General features: G+C 38.4%; 1 protein-coding gene across 2 annotated transcripts; it reads right to left on the reverse strand.

Annotated features, from left to right (window-relative positions):
* Positions 1 to 441: 441 nt before the first annotated feature.
* Positions 442 to 20045, reverse strand: LOC139142069 (organic cation transporter protein-like). Of its 2 annotated transcripts, XM_070711860.1 has the most exons (10): positions 19137 to 19902; positions 8145 to 8248; positions 7432 to 7580; positions 6583 to 6751; positions 5830 to 5977; positions 5123 to 5220; positions 3162 to 3382; positions 2713 to 2827; positions 2184 to 2393; positions 442 to 805 (listed from the first exon to the last, which is right to left on the reverse strand). In XM_070711860.1, the coding sequence occupies exons 1-10, from the start codon at positions 19569 to 19571 to the stop codon at positions 745 to 747; spliced, it is 1710 nt and encodes a 569-aa protein (XP_070567961.1). In that variant the 5' UTR covers positions 19572 to 19902; the 3' UTR covers positions 442 to 744. The 2 variants fall into 2 exon arrangements, with proteins under 2 accessions (XP_070567961.1, XP_070567962.1); XM_070711861.1 differs by lacking the exons at positions 442 to 805; positions 2713 to 2827 and having other exon boundaries at positions 2190 to 2393; positions 19137 to 20045.
* Positions 20046 to 20132: the final 87 nt, after the last annotated feature.

The following is a 20132-nucleotide window of genomic DNA, read 5'->3' on the forward strand; positions in this document are numbered from 1 at the left end:
GTCATTCAGTCACTTGCTTGTCGTTGTCTGTCGTAATGAAAGAATAAACTATTTCACCTCTCACAACACTTTGTAATTGTTCTCGTCTGCTATTTAAAGTAAGGGGTGTTATTGAGTGTAACGAATTTCCTAAAATTTGTATAATTTGTTTGTTTGTTTGTTTGTTTGTTTGTTTGTTTGGGGGCTTCCTTTAGTTTCACCGACGATCCGCGACTTATGGTGGCGCTGTTTCACTTTCAAACTAAATGGCCACTGATGTAGCTGCAACGTATACGACAATCACACTGTTTGTAATATCGTTCAGATTATTAAGTTACTCTCTTTCTGAGGAATAAATATCGGGCGAGTGGACGGTGCTAGATGTTTGAGCCTAGAGAAACATATCACCTAATATTTACCGGTATTTCACATATAAATTACCGCTATACACTGTGTTAACTCTGTGAGGAAAATGAGATTTTTATTTTCACTAAGATAAGACTGTTAATTTCTGTTTAATCAATTGGCTTCAAATGGGTCTGCATATTAAGTATAAAGTCGGTGAAGTAGTGTAAATATTTGAACACCCTAAAAGCTTCCAAAAGGAGTGTTTTTGTAATGTTTTAACCCTTCCATCTGACACATTCCTGCAGTGACGTAATGGCACCCTCTGTGCTGCCTTACTCTCTTGTATGTCACGTGAGAAGGACGTTGAATATATGGTATTCGTGATTTGGTGACGAGGTTTGCTCCATTCTTCAACACTCATACAGCTGTCGTTTCGATGTCTTCTAGTCTCCTTGATTTTTCTGTTCTTGAAGACTTCCTGTGTGTGAGCGAGAAAAAGTTGAACACGTCCAGTAAATATCCAATAACCGCCGAAAAATAAATGGGCCACTTCTTACATGTCACACGAAAGGACCGAAATTTTGTCCGTTTATGCTTAACTTGCCAGCCGAGGCAGACAAACGCCCTCAAACAGTGCATGCACGGTTACCATGGTGCATGTTACATGTACATTATAATCAAAGTGTCGCTAACAGCTAATGTGCAGACTACCATAGTGGATACATCAGGTTGTATTAATGGAAGTAGCAGTAAGATAATGATGGCCAAGTATATTTTTGATTTTAGGTCGGATACCGGATGCTCAGATTAGTTATTGGTGATGGCCCACAAGTGATATTGGTCAGATTGTGGTGGCGCTATAATCACTGTGCTGCTGGTGTTTGCGATGTCGTTGGTGATGAGGCTACGATAGATATGGTTACTATTGAAAAAGTTGTGGATATAATGTGTAGACATATACAAGTAGGCAGTGATTGTCTCCGCTGTTTAAGGTTGGGAATACCAGTGGCAATATTATGTGGTAGAGGCCGCCGTACTGATTGTAAAACCACTGATGTGCAAGCGATAGTGAGACACTTGTAGTGATTGTACCGGTACTACAGCTGTGGTGGTGGTGACGGTGGTGGTGATGATTAGGGATAGCGTAGATGTATTTGATGCCAGGAACTTAACGACGGAATTGGGGTGGTGGTGGTGGTGGTGGTGGTTGTGGTGGTGGTGGCGGTATCTGTGCACGTTATAGTGTGGTTGTGACGATGCTACAGAAGGTGGTCTGGCAGGGAAGTATAGTAACAGTGGTGGCGACAGTGGCTCTGGTGCTGGTGTGGATGTGATGGTATCAATACCTTAGAAGACGTTAAGGATGCCTGTGGCAGGGCTGTTTGGTTTCAGTAATGCCATTCTTACAGTGGTTTTGATGTTAGCGCTACCATAGATGAATCTGTGGCGGCGATGAAGGTAGCAAGGTTGAGCTAAGGATGTCGGCGGTAGTGATGTAGCGGTGTTTCCCCAATGGAGATAAGTTAACAGAGGAATGACGGTCATTTTCAATATTTCAAATCTCAGTAAATATTGGGTAATTTGTTTCTCTGGTACCAACATTTGCACGGTTAACCCCCCCCCCCCCGATTTTTATTCTTGAATTTGGAAAAGAACGGTTGAAAGTTTACTAGAGAAAAGCATGAGCAAAAGTTTAAGTCTTTCATTTTCGTGGCTCGAACTACTTTAAAAGGCAAATCTTCATGATATCCTGGATATTTAAGATCGTGGTGATCTTCAGTTAGCACGAAGCCCTGCGATCTGACGTGTTTATGCCAATTTCTTGGTTGTAGGTACATAAGGGCGTTGTCACATACCTTCCCTGTTGTTCGCCTTCCTCCAAGGTTTCGGGTAACTTCTTACTCCTTGTTTCTGGAAGTTGTAGCGTCAACATTGCCGCGGTTAGAGACGTCACTCCGAAAGCTACAAAAGGAAGTGGCTTCCAATACTTTTTCAGCAACAGTAACTGCGGCGCAAGTAACCCTCCCAGACTAGCACTTGTCGAACATACGCCAACACCGATGGATCTATCATGTACACAGCATGAAAGGTAAATAAGTAAATACTGAAATTCTGTAATAACTTTGAGCTCTAATCAATGAGAAATAGGAAAGATAGTCATTTCTGATCCTGACATAACTTTTTTCCCAAAAGAATTGAGTTACAGTGTTAGCTGTATAGCTGTCCTCCAGAAACCGCAGCTTCTTGCAAATGCTTTCTTCCAGTGTACCTCCGACCCCCCTTATCCCTTTGCCTCATCTCTCTCTCTTTCTGTCTCCGTTTACCTCTCTCTCTCTCTCTCTCTCTCTCTCTCTCTCTCTCTCTCTCTCTCTCTCTCTGACTCACCTCACCGGCGTCGGAAATAACTCCACTGAATAGACATATATCATGCCGTAGGACGCTGTGATCGCAAACTTACCGACCATTGCAAATGTAACTTCGAGCCAGGCTATATTCCCACCTGTGAGTAGAACACAATAGCTCGGTTCAAATTTTCAATTATATTTGAACCGTCAGAAGTGAACATTTGTTGAGACCTTAACTCATCATTTGCAGAGAGGTATTGGCTATATCATTAAAAGCTTTGCGTTGTTTCTATGCAGTACCATGATTTATAATCAGAGGAGTGGTCAAAATTTTGAACTCACACTCCAAAGTGAAACCATAGATAAGGCACATTCGGTCACACACCCAGTTATAGACAATTTCTTCAAATCAATTTGAGCATGAAACTAATATTAAATCTACTATTGTATATGATGGAAGAATTTTGGAGTATGTCGTTGGTGACTCACATGTTGGGACCAAGACTGCGCATGTGCACCCTAAGCCACTTAGCATCAACGTTATAAAGACGGACCAGCGCCGTCCAAAGTACCGAAAGTCCATCATCCATATGCCGATGAGGTATGCCGGGATCTCGACCAACGCCGAAAGGAAAGCATTGACGTAATCATCGCCAGACAACGCTGAGGTATTATAGGATATCCCAAAATAGACGATGGTGTCGATCATCCTAAAACAAATTAGTAATTAACAACCGTTTGAATCATGATGATTATGCGACTTTAAGGTAAAGCAGAGTGTAAGTCACGTGGTTTTCGTGACAATTAGGGAGTGTTCAGTTATTACGACCGGGGTGGGCCGGCAAAATCCGGGGGGGTCACCTGAAATTTGAAAACTGCAAAGGGGGTCATGTATTTTTCAAACAGCTCAGAGAGGGGGGGTCACTTAATTTCCGTAAGTATCCGTCCCTACAAAAAGCAGTTTCAGTGTTCAGAAATATTCTGGGAGATAAAATGATTCGCTGCATGATTTCATTCTCTGAATTCATTTATAAACTGTGAATCTGAACAAAAGTATAATTATCTGTCACATGAACATCTTGACTTGGCAACTCTTGGGCTTGTCTTATTGTAAATCGAGCTCACTGAGGGCAATGAACAATTCCTATTACTTACATATTAGAGTTATAGCAAGTTTTGTCAGGGATATTTTTTAACAGTTACCTGTAGACTACTAGTACCATGAAAGTTGAATAATACTTTTAGGTGAAATTCCAATATCATAATTGTTGTCAACATCTGAACTTTCAAATACCTTAATTGAATCAAGTACATTTGTATCAATTATCAAACACCTATAAAAGCACAAATTAATTTAGTTTAGTATTGTTAAAAAAAATATTCATAGTTTTCTCATAGACTCCAATGTAGAGTGAATCAACATTTCGGTGAAATTCTAAAATCCAATTTCTTGCACACATATCTATTTCTAACCACCCTAGTCTAATCAAGTACATTAATATTAATAATCGAGAGTACATAAATACACAGGTTTACCTATTTTTGTATTGGAAAAAAATTATTCACAATTTTATCATAGACTCCCATGTACAGTGGATGAACATTTGCAGTGAAATTCCAAAATTCCAAAATATTTATAAATGCATAGATATAGTTTTGTATTGATTAAGTATTACATAGTTTTCTCATAGACAACCATTTATAGTGAATCAGCATTATCAACAGCTGATTATTAATTAAATCCAAATATCAAAATTTTGTACACACACACCTGTGCAAAAATATTGTGATCCACCTGTTATTTCTGTCCAATCCCTTTGAGGGGATTTCAAAATTATAGCAAGTCAGAAGGGGAAATTAGAACATTAACACCTGGTGAGTTTGTAAGGCGTGTCATTTGAAAAAATCTGAGAATCTTTTTTCTTTGGATTCTATCGCAACCCCTCCCCCCCGATGTGTTTGTGTGTGCAACTTTACTCAAGCAATGTGGGGGTCATGAAATATTTGTCATCTTAAAAGGGGGGTCATCAATTTCTAGGTGCAATGGGTAGGGGGTTCACTTATTTTGACTGATGCACAGGAAGAATTTGCCGGCCCACCCCGGTCATAATAACTGAACGCTCCCTTAGCAAACACAGTTTAATTCCTTCACGTGAGTGATAATAAAAAGGCCTCTCGCTATATTTGAAACGAGTAACACGGCGTCTTTTTCTATTTTATCTTTTAGGCTGGTAGTAAGTTCCTCTTTGCAGTAAAAACTAAATATTAGGTCGGCATTTTACCACCGACAGTCAATTTGTATATTATGTACACATAATTCTGATAAGCCTAAAGATTAATGTTTAATCCTACAGTTTTGTACTTATTGAAATTTGTGCCGAGGTATTGTTGGATATACTCCCCGTAAAATTTGGTCGAAACTAAATCAAAATAGCGGAAAGCTATCTTACCAGATATAACACAAGATCAATGTTTTCTTCCTCAAATTCGGCAGACGAAGCAATGTAATGGGGCTAGGCTGTTCAGAATTTTCTCTGGTAATTTCTTGCTAAAAAAGAACGATAGGTATTATTAAGACGATTGGAACTAATTTGGGAGAATTGGATCTTTATCGTTCGCAAATTTCTCAAAAGTGTTGGGTGCCCTATAGCTGAATTTTGCAATAGTACAAATTACCCATAAGAACAAGTGTACTTCTTAAAGAGAAAAGCAGACGAGCTTACATTTGCAGATTAAACCGACATAAGTTCACTATCCAGTTATCCAAAATTAGTTCCAATCATGTATATTATGATGATCTTCATAATGTCACTATTTTTTTAGTCAAGCTCTTATTGCTTGTAAATTCAATGGTTGTATCTGATTCTGATGAATGCTGACGATAAATCTTGAGACTTCGTTTGTATACGATCTGTCAACCGATTTTCATCGAGTAACGCATCTTCGACAACATTTTCCAAAACGTGTATACAGGATAAAGGGTACAAAAAGTTCAGAAAGCAAGCGGCCATCCAACCAAAATAATTTGAATTGTTGGTGTGACCTGAATACTCGTCAGCAAAGGTCAAGAATTTCCCGCCAAATGCTGGTATGGAGTCGTATAGCCATCGAGTTTGTGTGCGGGTAGTGGAACATATAATGTAGACAATCCACTTACCTTGCTATCATTTAAAGGTCGCCACTTCCCGTCGAATAAGTCAGTCGGTACATCAACTTTGTTGACTTTGCCGATCTTTCGAATAATTTTGTCTGCTTTAGCATTTTCTCCAACCGACAGCAGCCATCTTGGCGACTCGGGTATGATCCTTATGATAAGTCAGAAATCAATCTGATTCAAAATAAGATACGGGGTGGGCCATTAAAAGGCACGAGCAGATCAGGATAATCCCCGCACAAAATCCTTCTTTTATATCACGAATGCCATTGTCAGTCAACGAGCTCGTGGGCACAGCATTATGTATTGTGTATACATTATGCACTCATGACGTCTAGTCTCTTTCAATGAACCACATTTCTCGTAAAAAGGAAAGATGGTGCAATTGTCAAACTAAACCTTAAGGTGAAGGACTTGTCGAAAATCCAAGTTTGAACTTTCTGTGCTTCCTCGCATATGTAAATTGCTAAACTACCCTCTCACACAAAAGACAGGGACAACCGGATAAATATGCAAATTTCAGATGCGAATTAACCCAAATTTATCGATTTTGAAATAGCAGCCATTCGCTCTCAGCGCAATCATGTCCGAATAAACAGGACAACGTTCTTTAGAGGTTTCAAAATGAATAAACATGAGCTGTAGAAAATCGTTTGGGAAAAGATGTCGCATTTGGTGAGTTCTGCTCCCAGGTTCCTATTGTGGGAAAGTTCACCATTACGAGGGTCCTTGAAGTAAATAGTGCGCATGCCTTACCACCAATACGTCAGTAACAGAAGATTTGGAAGGGAGATGACAAGCTGAAGAATCCACCATTCACGGATGAAATAGGCAAGTAACGTCAGCAGCATGTAACCCACGCTGTAGAATAGACAGTACATCATTCCCACTCGGCTCCGTCTACTCGGACCCACAAACTCGGTGGCTGAAAAGGGAGAACAACCGAAGGAATGTAAACTTTCATGCACAGAATGAATGTAACATATTTGCACGTAGATATTAAAACCGACATGGTAATATAACATGTAAATTGCCACTCGCTTAGCAATTCGCAACCACCTAAGTTTTGTTCTACAGTATGGATTGTGTTTATGCTCATAATGTTCATACTTTTGTTTTCACAAACTAAGAATAGCTCGATATCAGTTGCATATTTATAAGCGTAAAGCACACATGTAGACAAAGTATAGATAGATAGATAGATAGATAGATAGATAGATAGATAGATAGATAGATAGATAGATAGATAGATAGATAGGTAGGTAGGTAGGTAGGTAGGTAGGTAGGTATATAGATAGATTAATCTGATACATGTTGATTGATTGATTGATTGATTGATTGATTGATTGATTGATTGATTGATTGATTGATTGATTGATTGATTGATTGATTGATTGTTTAGTTGGTTTGTTGGGTTGATGGATAGATGGATAGATGGATGGATGGATGGATGGATGGATGGACGGATGGGTGGATGGATGGATGGGTGGATAGATGGATGGGTGGGTGTGTGCACTGGGTGGATGGGCGGATGATTGGATAGATTTATGGATCAGTTGATGGATGGATGGATGGATGGATGGATGGATTTAGTGAGAGACTCACCTAAGACAAACCCAGGCAAGATGTCACAACAGAGTAAAAGTAGAAACCGTGTCACTGCAAACATGACATAGTTCACCGGAAATGCTTGAATGACCCCGAAGATAACTGATGACATGACGTTGATAAGTAGTCCAGGCATACGACCATACCTTATGAAGACACAAGGAAGATCTTTCGTAAACGGAGGGCAATAAAACGCGCCGAAAACACATCCGTCAGACGTCTATGACTCAGTTAAAGCGACATAACCCAAGAAGGGGAGAAAAAATCGTCATACGTGCATTGCTATGGGAGAATAGCCAATATCCAAGAGAGTTCATTTAAGCAATAAAGCACACCCAGCGACGGTTTACCACGAGATTTAGACCAGTTCACGACATATATGCACGAGCGATAGCGAGTGTATATATGAAGTTAACTGGTCAAAATCGAGTGGTATACCGGTACTGGGTGTGATTTATTGCTATTATATCATAACAGTATATTGATATTCTGGCGTGGAACGTCAAAACAGATTTTTGCTCAAGCTGTGAGCTTGCGCGCATGCCAGCCATGGTATATCGCCAATATACGACGGTTCTTTTCGCGTCTCGACCAATCGGATCGCTGCATTTGCGCCATCAATATACTGGTATGATATAATTTCATTTATATAATACTACAATCGTTTTGACGGCAAGGGAATAAAGATGCAAAAAACTTTGATGTCTTACTTGTCCATTATCAGTCCAAATGCAGTATTGCCGAAAAAGTTACCCACCATAAAGATGGACGTAGACATGGCGTTCAAGTAGTGTCGATCGCAAACCAGATCAAACTAAAGGTTTAAGAAAAGAAGGATTTGTAAGCATTCCTCTTCTCCTGTGTGTACATTATTATGCTGTCCTATATTTTCTTTTCCAGAGCTATTGGATACTTGAACGTGCATATTAATGTTTCCTTCATGCACAACATAAAACATCCCAAAGGGAGCGTTCAGTTATTACTGCCGGGGATGGGCCGGCAAAATCCAGGGGGGTCACCTTAAATTTGAAAACTGCAAAGGGGCGGTCATGTATTTTTCAAACAGCTCAGAGGGGGGTCACTTAATTTTCATAAGTATCCGTCCCGTCAAAAAGCAGTTTCAGTGTTCAGAAATATTCTGGGAGATAAAAATGATTCGCTGCATGATTTCATTCTCTGAAGTCATTTAACTGTAAATCTGAACAAAAGTATAATTATCTGTCACATGAACATCTTGCCTTGGCAATTCTGAGGCTTGTCTTACTGTAAATTGAGCTCACTGAGAGCAATGAACAATTCCTATTACTTACATATTAGAGATATAGCAAGTTTTGTCAGTTAAATTATTTAACAGTTACCTGTAGACTACTAGTACCATGAAAAGTGAAATTATACTTTTAGGTGAAATTACAATATCAATATTGTATATCCAATGTATAGTGAATCAATATTTCGGTGAAATTCAAAAATCCAATTTCTTGCACACATATCCATTTGTAACTACCCTAGTCTAATCAAGTACATTAATATTAATAATCGAGAGTAAATAAATACACAGATTTACATATTTTTGTATTGGAAAAAAATTATTCATAGTTTCTTTATAGACTCCCTTGTACAGTGAATCTACATTTCAGTGAAATTCCAAAATCCAATTTCTGGCGAACATATCAATTTGTTACCATCCTAGTCTAATCAAGTACATTAATATTAATAATCGAGGGTACATAAATACACAGATTTACCTTTATTTGTATTGGAAAAACATTATTCATAGTTTCCTCATAGACTCCCATGTATAGTGGATGAAAATTTTCAGTGAAATTCCAAAATCAGATTTCTTGTACACATAATATGCACCTTTAACCATCATATTCTAATCAAGTACAATTATGTTAATTATTCAACGTCTGTATGTGCATAAGTATAGCAAGTTTTTCATTAGAAAAAAATTATTCACAATCTTATCATAGATTCCCATGTATAGTGGATGAACTTGTTCGGTGAAATTCTAAAGTAAACTTTGTGCCAACATACCAGTTGTAACAACCCTATTCCAATTAAGTACATTTATGTCAATTATCAAATATCTATAAATGCATAGATATAGTTTTGTATTTAAAAAGTATTACATAGTTTTCTCTTAGACTACTATGTATAGTGAATCAACATTATCAACAGCTGATTATTAATTAAAGGCAAATATCCAAAATTTGTACACACATGGTTGCGCAAAAATATCGCAATCCACCTGTAATTTCTGTCCCATCCCTTTGAGGGGTAATTTCAAATATATAGCAAGTCACAAGAGGAAATTTGAACATTAATATCTTGTGCGTTTGTAAAAAGGGGGTCATTTGAAAATATCTGAGAATTTTTTTTTGGATTCTATCACCCCCCCCCCTCCAGAGGTGTTTGTGTGTGCTGCTTTACTCAAGCAATGGGGGGGGGGGGCGGGTCATGAAATTTTTGTCATCTTAAAAGGGGGGTCATCAATTTTTGGTGCAATGGGTAGGGGGTTCACTTATTTTGACTGATGCACAGGAAGAATTTGCCGGCCCACCCCGGCTATAATAATTGAACGCTCCCTTATGTATTTCCCCAATTTTGTCGGCTGCTGTGCCGAAACATGTGACCACGGGCGAAGCAGCTTCAAAGAACGGAGGAGTGACGCAATCATAGTTTGTTTGACAAAGTTTTGCCGGGATTGGAGAGCTACAAAACTAGTGAACTATGAACAGACATCATCATGTAGACTTTGCTTCACATTTGTTCGACATTTTCACTACCAATGTCTGGGAAGCGGTAATGTGTATCAACAAGAAAGTCCCGCAGCCGCAGACGGAACGAACCCCTCCCTTTAAATCACGAGAACGGATGTAACTTGAGTTTTAACAGCGACTGCCACCGTGGTACTGTGCTATCGTGCCTTCAAAGACATTGTAGGCTTTTATCCCCGGGTAAAATCTGCGACGTGATCCCACTAATTACATAGTAATCTAGGGTCTTAACATCATGTCGTCAAACTATCTGAAATATCATCCACTGTAACTCTCATGAAATGCCTCTGGGATTTTGGGCCATAAAGTACTATAGATAAAAAATAGATAAAATCTTGTGAAAAATATCAAATAGAAATAATCTTAATTCGGCTCTCGCTCGTAATAATCGTCCGAAATCACAGGGTCACCGTTATCAATCGTATAATCGCTTCAACACACCAGGTCACCGCTATCAATCGTATAATCCTTTTAATACACAAGGACATCATCATTCGACGATCAACTTGGATAATGCTGCTCATCGATCTTATCTACAACAACATAACCAGCTTGAGACGTCTGGTAGAGGACGTCACCAATACCCCCGGGTCATGTAAATATTTTGTATTTTCTGACATTGAGAATTTCGATAAATATCAAATGGATTTTAGTGTTTGCTCTTATAACTGTAAGGTTTGAAATCATCTTATGGTCTTATTGACAACATTTTAAATGATAATAATTGTGATATTTTGTTTGTCAACGAACACTTGCTCACGGCTCAGGAATTGTCAAGTCTTAATATACAGCTTATTGACAAAAACAGATGGTTACATATGAAATCTAGTATTAATCCGGAAGAACTTATGTCCGGCCGTCCTTACGGCGGTATTGGTTTCATTGCAAAAAGAGTTCCAGGTATCTCTTATAAACCAATGGCTGCTGACTCTGATATAATATATGGTGTTCAATTGATTGCTAGCGGACGAATTATTCTAACAATCTTTGGAGTGTACTTGCCTTATTATAATGGTCATCCTGAGCAAATCGATCTTTTGTGCGAAACGTTAGATATTTTACAATCTGCAATTGATAACATGGATTTGTCGCCTATAATGGTCGTGGGTGATATGAATGCTTCATTACCCAGTGGAAGTCAACTCAATAAAAACTGGTACCGGAAACACCCATTTACAAAACATAGCTATATATTGTATGATTTTTTATGCAACAATGAATTCAAAGTAGCTAACTTTAATTTTGCACAAAACGTTACATACACATATTTTAACGAGATTTCTAAATCTTATATGATCATGTTTCTGTTCTGGTATGGCTATGGATATCATTAAGAACTGTACTATAATGTCTGATTTGTCTTTAAATGTAAGTGATCATTTTCCGTTATGTACAACTCTTCATTTCTCTTTTAATTCTGCTTCATATGGTGGTACTGATGATAACTTTGATAGAACACGCAAATATCCTGCTGTTAATTGGTCTGATGACAGAATATGTTCTGCCTATAGTAATTATGTTACTCGGGCTGCTATGTCATTAAAGATTTGTAATATTGAGGATGTTAAGAGCAGAGATGAAGCATGTAAACTTGTAGATACCATGTGTAAGGACGTCACTAATATCATGCATAATTCATGTAAGAAGGTTGTTTCTGATACTCATCAACGTTATAAAGGCCGTTTCAAGAAAAACAACTGGTGGAATAATGATTGTCTTGTGACACGTAATAGGCAACGTTTTTGGTTTAGCATATGGAAATCCTGTGGCAGACCTCGTAGTGGACAAATTTATTTATGCTACAAAGCAGCGAAAAAGACATACAGGAATTCATGTAATCGAGCAATGAATAGCAAGATAAATGGCGTTTCTCGTTTGCTTAACTCACTGTATACTTGTCGTAGTTTAAGGAAATTTTGGAATTGCATTCGTAAGACAAAACATGATACATCTCAAAATAACGATGCCAGTATTAATATACGAAGTTCTACGATCACTTCACCAGTAAATTTAGTATGACTAGTTGTACTAGTGAGGCTATGTCGACTGCCAAACTTAAGGTTCGAGATAAATGCACCAGCCTAATGGATGTTACCTTTTCTGACTTTGTTATGTCTGAATCTATGCTCGTTACGTACATAAAGAAGCTGAGATCTGGCTGTGCACCCGGAGCAGACGGTATAATGTCTGAACATTTGAAATATTCCATTAACTCTAAGGTTATTTATCATATGAGTGTAATGTATTCTATCTGTTTTAAATTTGGTATTGTTCCTTGTCATTTACTAAAGGTTTACTTATCCCTTTGTTAAAGAAATCGACACTTGATCCTGCAGTACCAAAACATTACAGACCTTTGACCTTATCCTGTACATTTTCGAAAATTATTGAACTTTATATTCTCGATGTTTCCGGTCAACATGAATTTAGTGATTTACAGTTTGGTTTTGTTACTGGTAGAGGAACTGCCACTGCTGCAGCCTTAGCAAATGATGTAATTTCATACTGTAACAAACGAGGATCGACAGTTTATACTTGCTCTCTAGATGCAGAGGGAGCCTTTGATGCTGTACCTCATGATGTTTTATTTTATAAAGCAATGGATGTTCTTCCTAATCATTGCTGGAAGATTTTAGTGTATTGGTATAGGCATCTAAGCGTACAAATTAAGTGGGGTTCTAGTTTGAGTGAACCAGTTATTGTGTCTGTAGGTACCCGTCAAGGAGGATTATCGTCTCCTTTTCTTTTCAATTTGTTTTATCAAGATTTAGTGGATGAATTGTCGTCATGTGTTGGAGGTATCAGGATTAATAATTTGTCTTTTAATGTTTTTTGTTATGCTGACGACTTATTGTTAGCTAGCCTTTCTGTTAATGGTCTTCAAAATATGATCGAGATTGCAAACAAATATATTACAAATCATGGCTTGTGTTTCAATCCTAAAAAGACAAGCTGTGTTATTTTCGGTAAGTGTACACTTACACCACATCCATATTGGTTACTGAGTGTGTGTAAGACTGGATGAATGTGAAAGTGTAAACAATTTAGGTGTTACACTTTCATCGTCTAATCCTAATGATCACATCAGAAATAGAATAAATGCATGTAGGAAAGCTTTTTATGGACTTCAAGGCGCTGGATTCAGTAATGGCCATATTGACTGTAATGTACTCGCTTATGTATGGAATGCTGCCATAAGACCAGTTTTATTGTATGGTTATAAACTGTGTACACATGTCTAAATCATCAATTAATGAGGCCGAAAAAATCCAATCAAAATTATTAAAATCTGGGTTTGGCATTCATAAATATTGTAGAAGTACTTCTTTCCTGAAGGCAATTAATGTTATGAAAATTGATACGTCTCTTGAAATCAGTTCTCTTGATTTGATAAAATCCATCTTCAGTAATAAATCTCGTGCACGTTGTTTTTACCTGCATCTTTTGAATATGCATTTATGTGGTAGATTGCATGGTCACACTGATTTAGTATCACGTGTTAATAGAATTTGTGTCAGAAATGGTATTTCACTTTTGCGGTATATTTTTGACAAGCGTTATTCTCAATCGATCCTTAAAAATATGAAAACATGTTCAAGGCCAGATGGGCTGACTGACAGCATTCGCCAGTTGTTACTTGCAAAAGATTTACACAGTCGTCATCTTCTTAATATGTTATTAAGACCATTTTAAACTTGGGTTTTTTTTTGTCTTGTACCGAGTGTTTTCATTTAATACCTGATTTTTAAATTGTCATTGTATTAGTTTTTGTATTTCTCTTCTTTTGAAGGCTTTATAATAAAATAATAATAATAATAATAATAACAAGGCAGTATTGCTGAAGGCAATGAGTACTTGGGCCGTGATAGAGTAATTTTGAGGACAATATATACTACTATTCAAATATGGTCTTGAATTTCCTCCTGTCAATGAGGCATTTGATTAACTGGTTATTAAACGAAGCAATGGCATGACAACGGCAAAATATGTCTAGCAACTTTTGTGGAGTTTGAGGCAGGGGTTCTTTATTTATAGCTGGAATTGCTTAAACTCCTTAAATATTCAAATTACAGCAAATTTCTTTTGTTCTCGATGGTAGATGTCTAATATTTAGATGGGCATATTTAGATTTCTACCCTATAGTTATCCCTATATACCAAAAATCGGACATCCAGCTCTATTGGCTTGCTCAGAATTAGATATGCGCATAATTAATGAGGTACAACATGTGGTGTCATAAGGTGTCCCATCATACCAAATATGAAGGGTGTAGCACTTGTGGTTACTGAGTTGTGGACAAATAGGCCTATATATTTGAGGTCAAAGGTCATCGAGGTCACGTGACATTTGTCAAAATAATTGTATTGCTAAGTTATTCCTATATACCAAAATCAGACCTCTAGTTCTATTGGCTCGCTCAAAATTAGATATGCGCATAATTAATAAGGTACAATATATGGTGTCGTTAGGTGTCTTATCATACCAAATATGAAGGATGTAGCACTTGTGGTTACTGAGTTGTGGACAAATATATATATTTGAGGTCAAAGGTCATTGAGGTCACGTCACATTTTGTCATAATAATTGTATTGCTAAGTTATTCCTATATACCAAAAATCAGACCTCTAGCTCTATTGGCTCGCTCAAAATAAGATATGCACATAATTAATGAGGTACAATATATGGTGTCATAAGGTGTCCTATCATACCAAATATGAAGGGTGTAACACTTGTGGTTACTGAGTTGAGGACAAATATGTATATTTGAGGTCAAAGGTCATTGAGGTCACGTGACGTTTTGTCAAACAAATTATATTGTTAACTTATCCCTATATACCAAAAATCAGACCTCTAGCTCTATTGGCTCGCTCAAAATTAGATATGCGCATAATTAATGAGGTACAATATGTGGCGTCATAAGGTGTCCCATCATATCATACCAATATGAAAGGTTTAGCACTTGTGGTTACTGAGTTATGGGCAATAATGTATATTGGAGGTCAAAGGTCACCAAGGTCACATGATATTTTGTCAAAATGTCTGAGATATCTGCGTGAACCGATGGACTCACTGATGGACTCACGGACGGATATGACCCAATCTGTAAGCCCCCTGGACTTTATCCGTGGGGACAAAAAACTGTGTCACTGCATCCTTTAGACAATATGAATACGATGAGAAACTAAATTTTTATTTTTCTTGGCCTTATACATGAAAGTCTATGGAGAACTGCCTTATACATGGGAGTCTATGGAGGTGTAAACTAAAAAGTCCTCTAACACGGCCAAATTCGATCGCATTGTGAAACAAATCGACGTGCATCTGTATGGGGTTGGGTACTATTCTTGTGCAAATATGACATAAAACTGGTCCAATAATCATTTTCATTCAAGGTAATACATTACCAGGTCCATGGGACATTTGAGATTTACAATTTAAGTAGGACCATCCTGAACCACTGATAGTTAGTGGTGGTACCAGGTGTCCGGAATGGGTAAGCGTACCCTGCTAGCATGCTACACATGCTACACATGCTACACATGCTAGCATGCTAGCATGCTACATGCAAAGTTTGAAAGAAATTGACCAGGGCATGTCTGAGATATCTGCGTGAACGGACGGACGGACGGACGGACTGACATGACCAAACCTATAACTCCCCCAGGACTTCGTCCGTGGGCACTAAAAACAACGCAACAGTTATTACAGCTACACCGGCGGTAGGTTCATATCCAGAGCCCCGTACGGTCTGCCGTCGTCGCTTGAAAACAATCTCATAAACCTGGCCATATGGGCAACTGTGTATGAGCAGCTGGATACTTGACTTCCCGGAGAAGGCGAGCTGTCACGTTCAAGCTCAGGATTATTTGTCGATCAAATTTCGGTAAATTTACCTTACCTAGATGAAATTTTGTCTATATGCTGAAATTTCGCCGAAGTTTGACAAAATTGCATCGATCTTTCAGGTTCATTCCGACATTTTTGAGTTTTGAGTGCAGACAGAAATAAGTTTTGAGGCAACATGGCTGCGACCCCATGTTGACCCCTAGCCCTGTGTACGATGCTATGTGCTACAGCTAACACACAGCATCGTACGCAGGGCTAGCGAGAGAGTTGCCGACATCGACGGTTATTTACGAGAAGTGAATAAAAGACTGTCATTTTTGGAAGCGATCGAGTAGCTGAGGTAGGCTGGGATACGACTTGGGCCCAAGAACGCTGAATTTCGGCAGTAATTTGGCTTTTTACGTCAAGTCCCAAAATGGATTTGAAGTCACCGACCCTACGTACGCGTACGGGTCTTTGCAGGGCTGTGGTGAGCGGGCGATTAGCTGTAGCGGAACACACAGCATCGTACGCAGAGCTAGTTGACCCCAAGTGAAAATGTGTTCGCGATCAAATCTTCCTATATTTTTTTCAGAATTTTCGACAAAATCATTGCTTCTTACATCTTTTGTAAAATATAAAATATTAAAATAAAAATGCGATGTGCCATGTCTCCAGATTTCTAAAATATCGTTCGTTGAACGTTCGACGGAATACTCATTTCGCAAACTTGTGACGCAGTTGAAATTCAATACTGACCGCCAAATAATATTAATGAGACGAGATCATTCTAGACATCCTCCAAATTATCCAACCATTCGCGTTAGAGTTCAGCTCGCTTAGAGAATCATAACATTCTTCGGCCTTCGTTTAGATCGACCCTAATCTCTCCCATTTAGGAAATAAATACACAAGCTACCTTGACAAAACTTCGTGCACCATCCAGGACCAAACACACTACAAATCTGTCTTGACGTCATCATCTCCTTACATGGTAATCGGCATACCGTATTTTTAGCAAAGGAGACACAGAATACGTCGGAGTATTCAGTTTAAAAACGTATTACATTGTGTGATGTTGTCAAAAAAGGTAATGTTACTGCGTGGTATAAATTACAAAACACAAAAGTTCAAATCAGTTTATTTTGGACTGGCTTTACCCAACATTTCATATTGTTTTTTATGCCAGATTTGACCACGTGCTTACTGGCGACCCCTTTACATGCAAATTTTGTGTCAAATGGTGTGTTCTCCTGGAAAAACAAACGTACGATTTCTATATGAAGGAGGCGAAATTGCCCTCAAAACTCGAAACCACCCCTTTATGGGGTGTACCTAGCTATTTTGAACGAGCTTCTCGAATCTGCAGCTCTATTTCGAAATGATGGTCTGGTTTTCTCAGCTCAAGGATAAGTGTTCTCCATCGCTGTGGGCATTACTATTCTCAACTGGGGGTACAGTTTCCAGTCGTAATGTTTTTCATTGTGTCCGGGATATAAAACCTTTCCTTTTCACAATTTTACTTCGATTAACACTAGTCCACATCTTGTCAGCGATTAAACATGTTTCAAGTTTAAATGTTAAATTCTGGTCTCGAGCCCTCTTGTTCGACAAAACTGAAATTACCCCTCCCACTTTGGCTCGTCCAGTGGGTGTAGCAAGGGTCGTGCCATCGCCTAAGAAACGGAGGGTGCATTAATTGTTGCATTTCGATGCACATTTTGATTATATTCAGAAGAATTTGTGGCAAAAACTCAGATAGAGAAGCATTAATATTCACATCTCACTTATTCAAGACTGGCTGAGAGCAGCACTTCCATTCAGTTAACATCATTACGCCATTATTATGCCAAAAAGATGAAGCCAAGACATTTTGCCCTCCCTGGTCTCAGCCAGGAATGGTTATACCTTACAGAGTTTTTTCCCACGGAATGAAAACAAATGTACTTGGGCTGAGGCCCAAGTACAATAATATACAAGGAAGGGCGATAGAAAAGCATGATTGGGGGGGGACAGAGAGGCGACAATTAAAAGTATACTGTCACCTGTTCCAATTTTGCCTCAGTTACCATGGAAAGAGAAAATCTAACCAATCACAGATTTTAAGCGGGTGGCCGCCTTTTAAAAACAGTGCCCTCACAAGGACATTTTTGAATACCAAGGAACGCCCCTTTGACCATATATGGGCATATTTAGATTACAGGTGACTGTATACCTTTAATCATATGTGGTTGTGACTTTTTGTCATAAAAACATCCACTGGGCATTAATATCAATTTCATTATCTATTGGAAACATTTTAAAAAATTTTTCAGATTATTTTGTGTAATTAGATGATGAACGACAATTGACTTTGAACAATATCATGATTGACAGATCAGCAAGCAGACAAATGTGATTATCAGAAACGTTGACATATTACATATATCCCACTTTTGCGATCTATGTGCTAATTATGTAATAGTATTGCTCTAAAATGTATTTGTATGTAAAAGTAGTTTTACGATTCGAGCGATGATTGAGACGACACCTCTTCAAACTTTCAACACTAAAAATATTTTACAGCTGGCGTGACTAAAATTGTTTGGTATACTGTGAAACATTAATATTACGCATTTAACCTGTGAATAGGCAATTCACATCAAAACTAGTCGCAACTCTTTCAGTATTTTAGTGATCGTATATCGAGTCAGAAGACTACGTTAAGGTAGAATGCGCCTTGGGGACAGATATTCAGACTCTCAAACTTGTACAATTCTTCTTGGTTCAACCAACTTGTTTTGAAGCTCGTGGATTAATTTCACCAGATTATTTTTTATGAAAACTGGAGGTTTTATTTTCCTCCTCATGAGAGGTAACACAGCGATGGCGGTCAGTATGAATCTCAAGAAAATATTGGGTAATTTGTTTCTCAAGTAACAAATTTTGCACTGTGATGCCTGATTTCTAGAGGGACTAGTTTAACGTTTCTAACGGAAAATTTGAGCAAAAATTTGAGATTGTCATTTTCGAGGTGCGTGCCAACTTGTCGAATTTGAAATTCTAAGTTCTTCTAAATATTTGTAAAGGTCTTCTAATTAACACTAAATGACCTACCTGTTGAGTAACTGTTGACTTATATTGTGACCTGTCATACTCCCAGCCCAGGTCACACGGAATCGTACTGTTCGCATATAAGGACGGGGCAAACGGATGCAGTAGTTCGACCATACTTACTCCGTGAAAACGTTCACACTGGCTAAATATGGTAACATTTACACATCCATCATCTACCACTTCGTGTGGTATGGTCCTGGTCTTTACGACCGTGTCGCAGTCAACCTGGTGAGTTGCGTTCTGGCACAGTAGTTCGCTGATGTTTTCAGCGCCGGGAACCACGCACCAGTGGTCGGTCTCCGCCTGTATGTACACCGGGGCGAATGTCTGTAGTACCGGGCTGAGCGACGTCAGCCCCAGTAAGAGAAAACAGAACTTCTGATACGTGCCGAACTCTCCCAGCACGTATCGTAGCACATCGTCAAACTGCAACATATCCCAAATTCTTCAATGCAGGCATAAATCTTTTGAGGGTTTTCAGCCTTGTACGGGTGTAGCAGGACCCACATATGGCTTTGTAGACTTCAAATCTTTTATGATCTGTTTTGACATCTAAACAATTAAGGTCAGATGTCAAGACCTATATCAATTTGTACACAGCGTTGAATGTGAACAAACAATGCCGTCACTTGAAGCTGAAGGATATTATTATTCAGGAATGATTGGCGAAAACTTCAATTTTCCACGGCGTTTTACTGACAAAATAGAATAAATTCCGGCACAATTGAAGACAACCACACTGCCTGTTGTCATTTGTTTGCTGTGTACATGTATGAACATTTGAATTGTTTACATTTGCGTCTGCTGCCTTAACGTTAGCATTGTTTTATTATTGATATCATGTTGAGTACTTGCTTGATGGGGCAAAGGTTATGTATAGCGAACAAACAGACACCATTCCGTGCCAGAGTTGACTTGCCTACATTACAACTACTATTAAATGGTTTTGTTTGTGCACCGACGGAGAGGTAATTATTGTCAACCTGTCATACGTTG

Source organism: Ptychodera flava, chromosome 10 (assembly GCF_041260155.1).
Source record: "Ptychodera flava strain L36383 chromosome 10, AS_Pfla_20210202, whole genome shotgun sequence".
Taxonomy (NCBI): domain Eukaryota; kingdom Metazoa; phylum Hemichordata; class Enteropneusta; family Ptychoderidae; genus Ptychodera; species Ptychodera flava.

What these genes read in the sequence shown, in the direction of transcription:
- LOC139142069 (XM_070711860.1), bottom strand. Translation starts at nt 19,571, where the DNA reads ATGTTGCAGTTTGACGATGTGCTACGATACGTGCTGGGAGAGTTCGGC. An exon ending in AGTCAACAGTTACTCAACAG is followed by an intron (nt 8,249 to 19,136) that starts GTAGGTCATTTA and finishes TTAAACCTTTAG; the next exon opens with TTTGATCTGGTTTGCGATCG. An exon ending in CTTGCCTGGGTTTGTCTTAG is followed by an intron (nt 6,752 to 7,431) that starts GTGAGTCTCTCA and finishes CTCCCTTTTCAG; the next exon opens with CCACCGAGTTTGTGGGTCCG.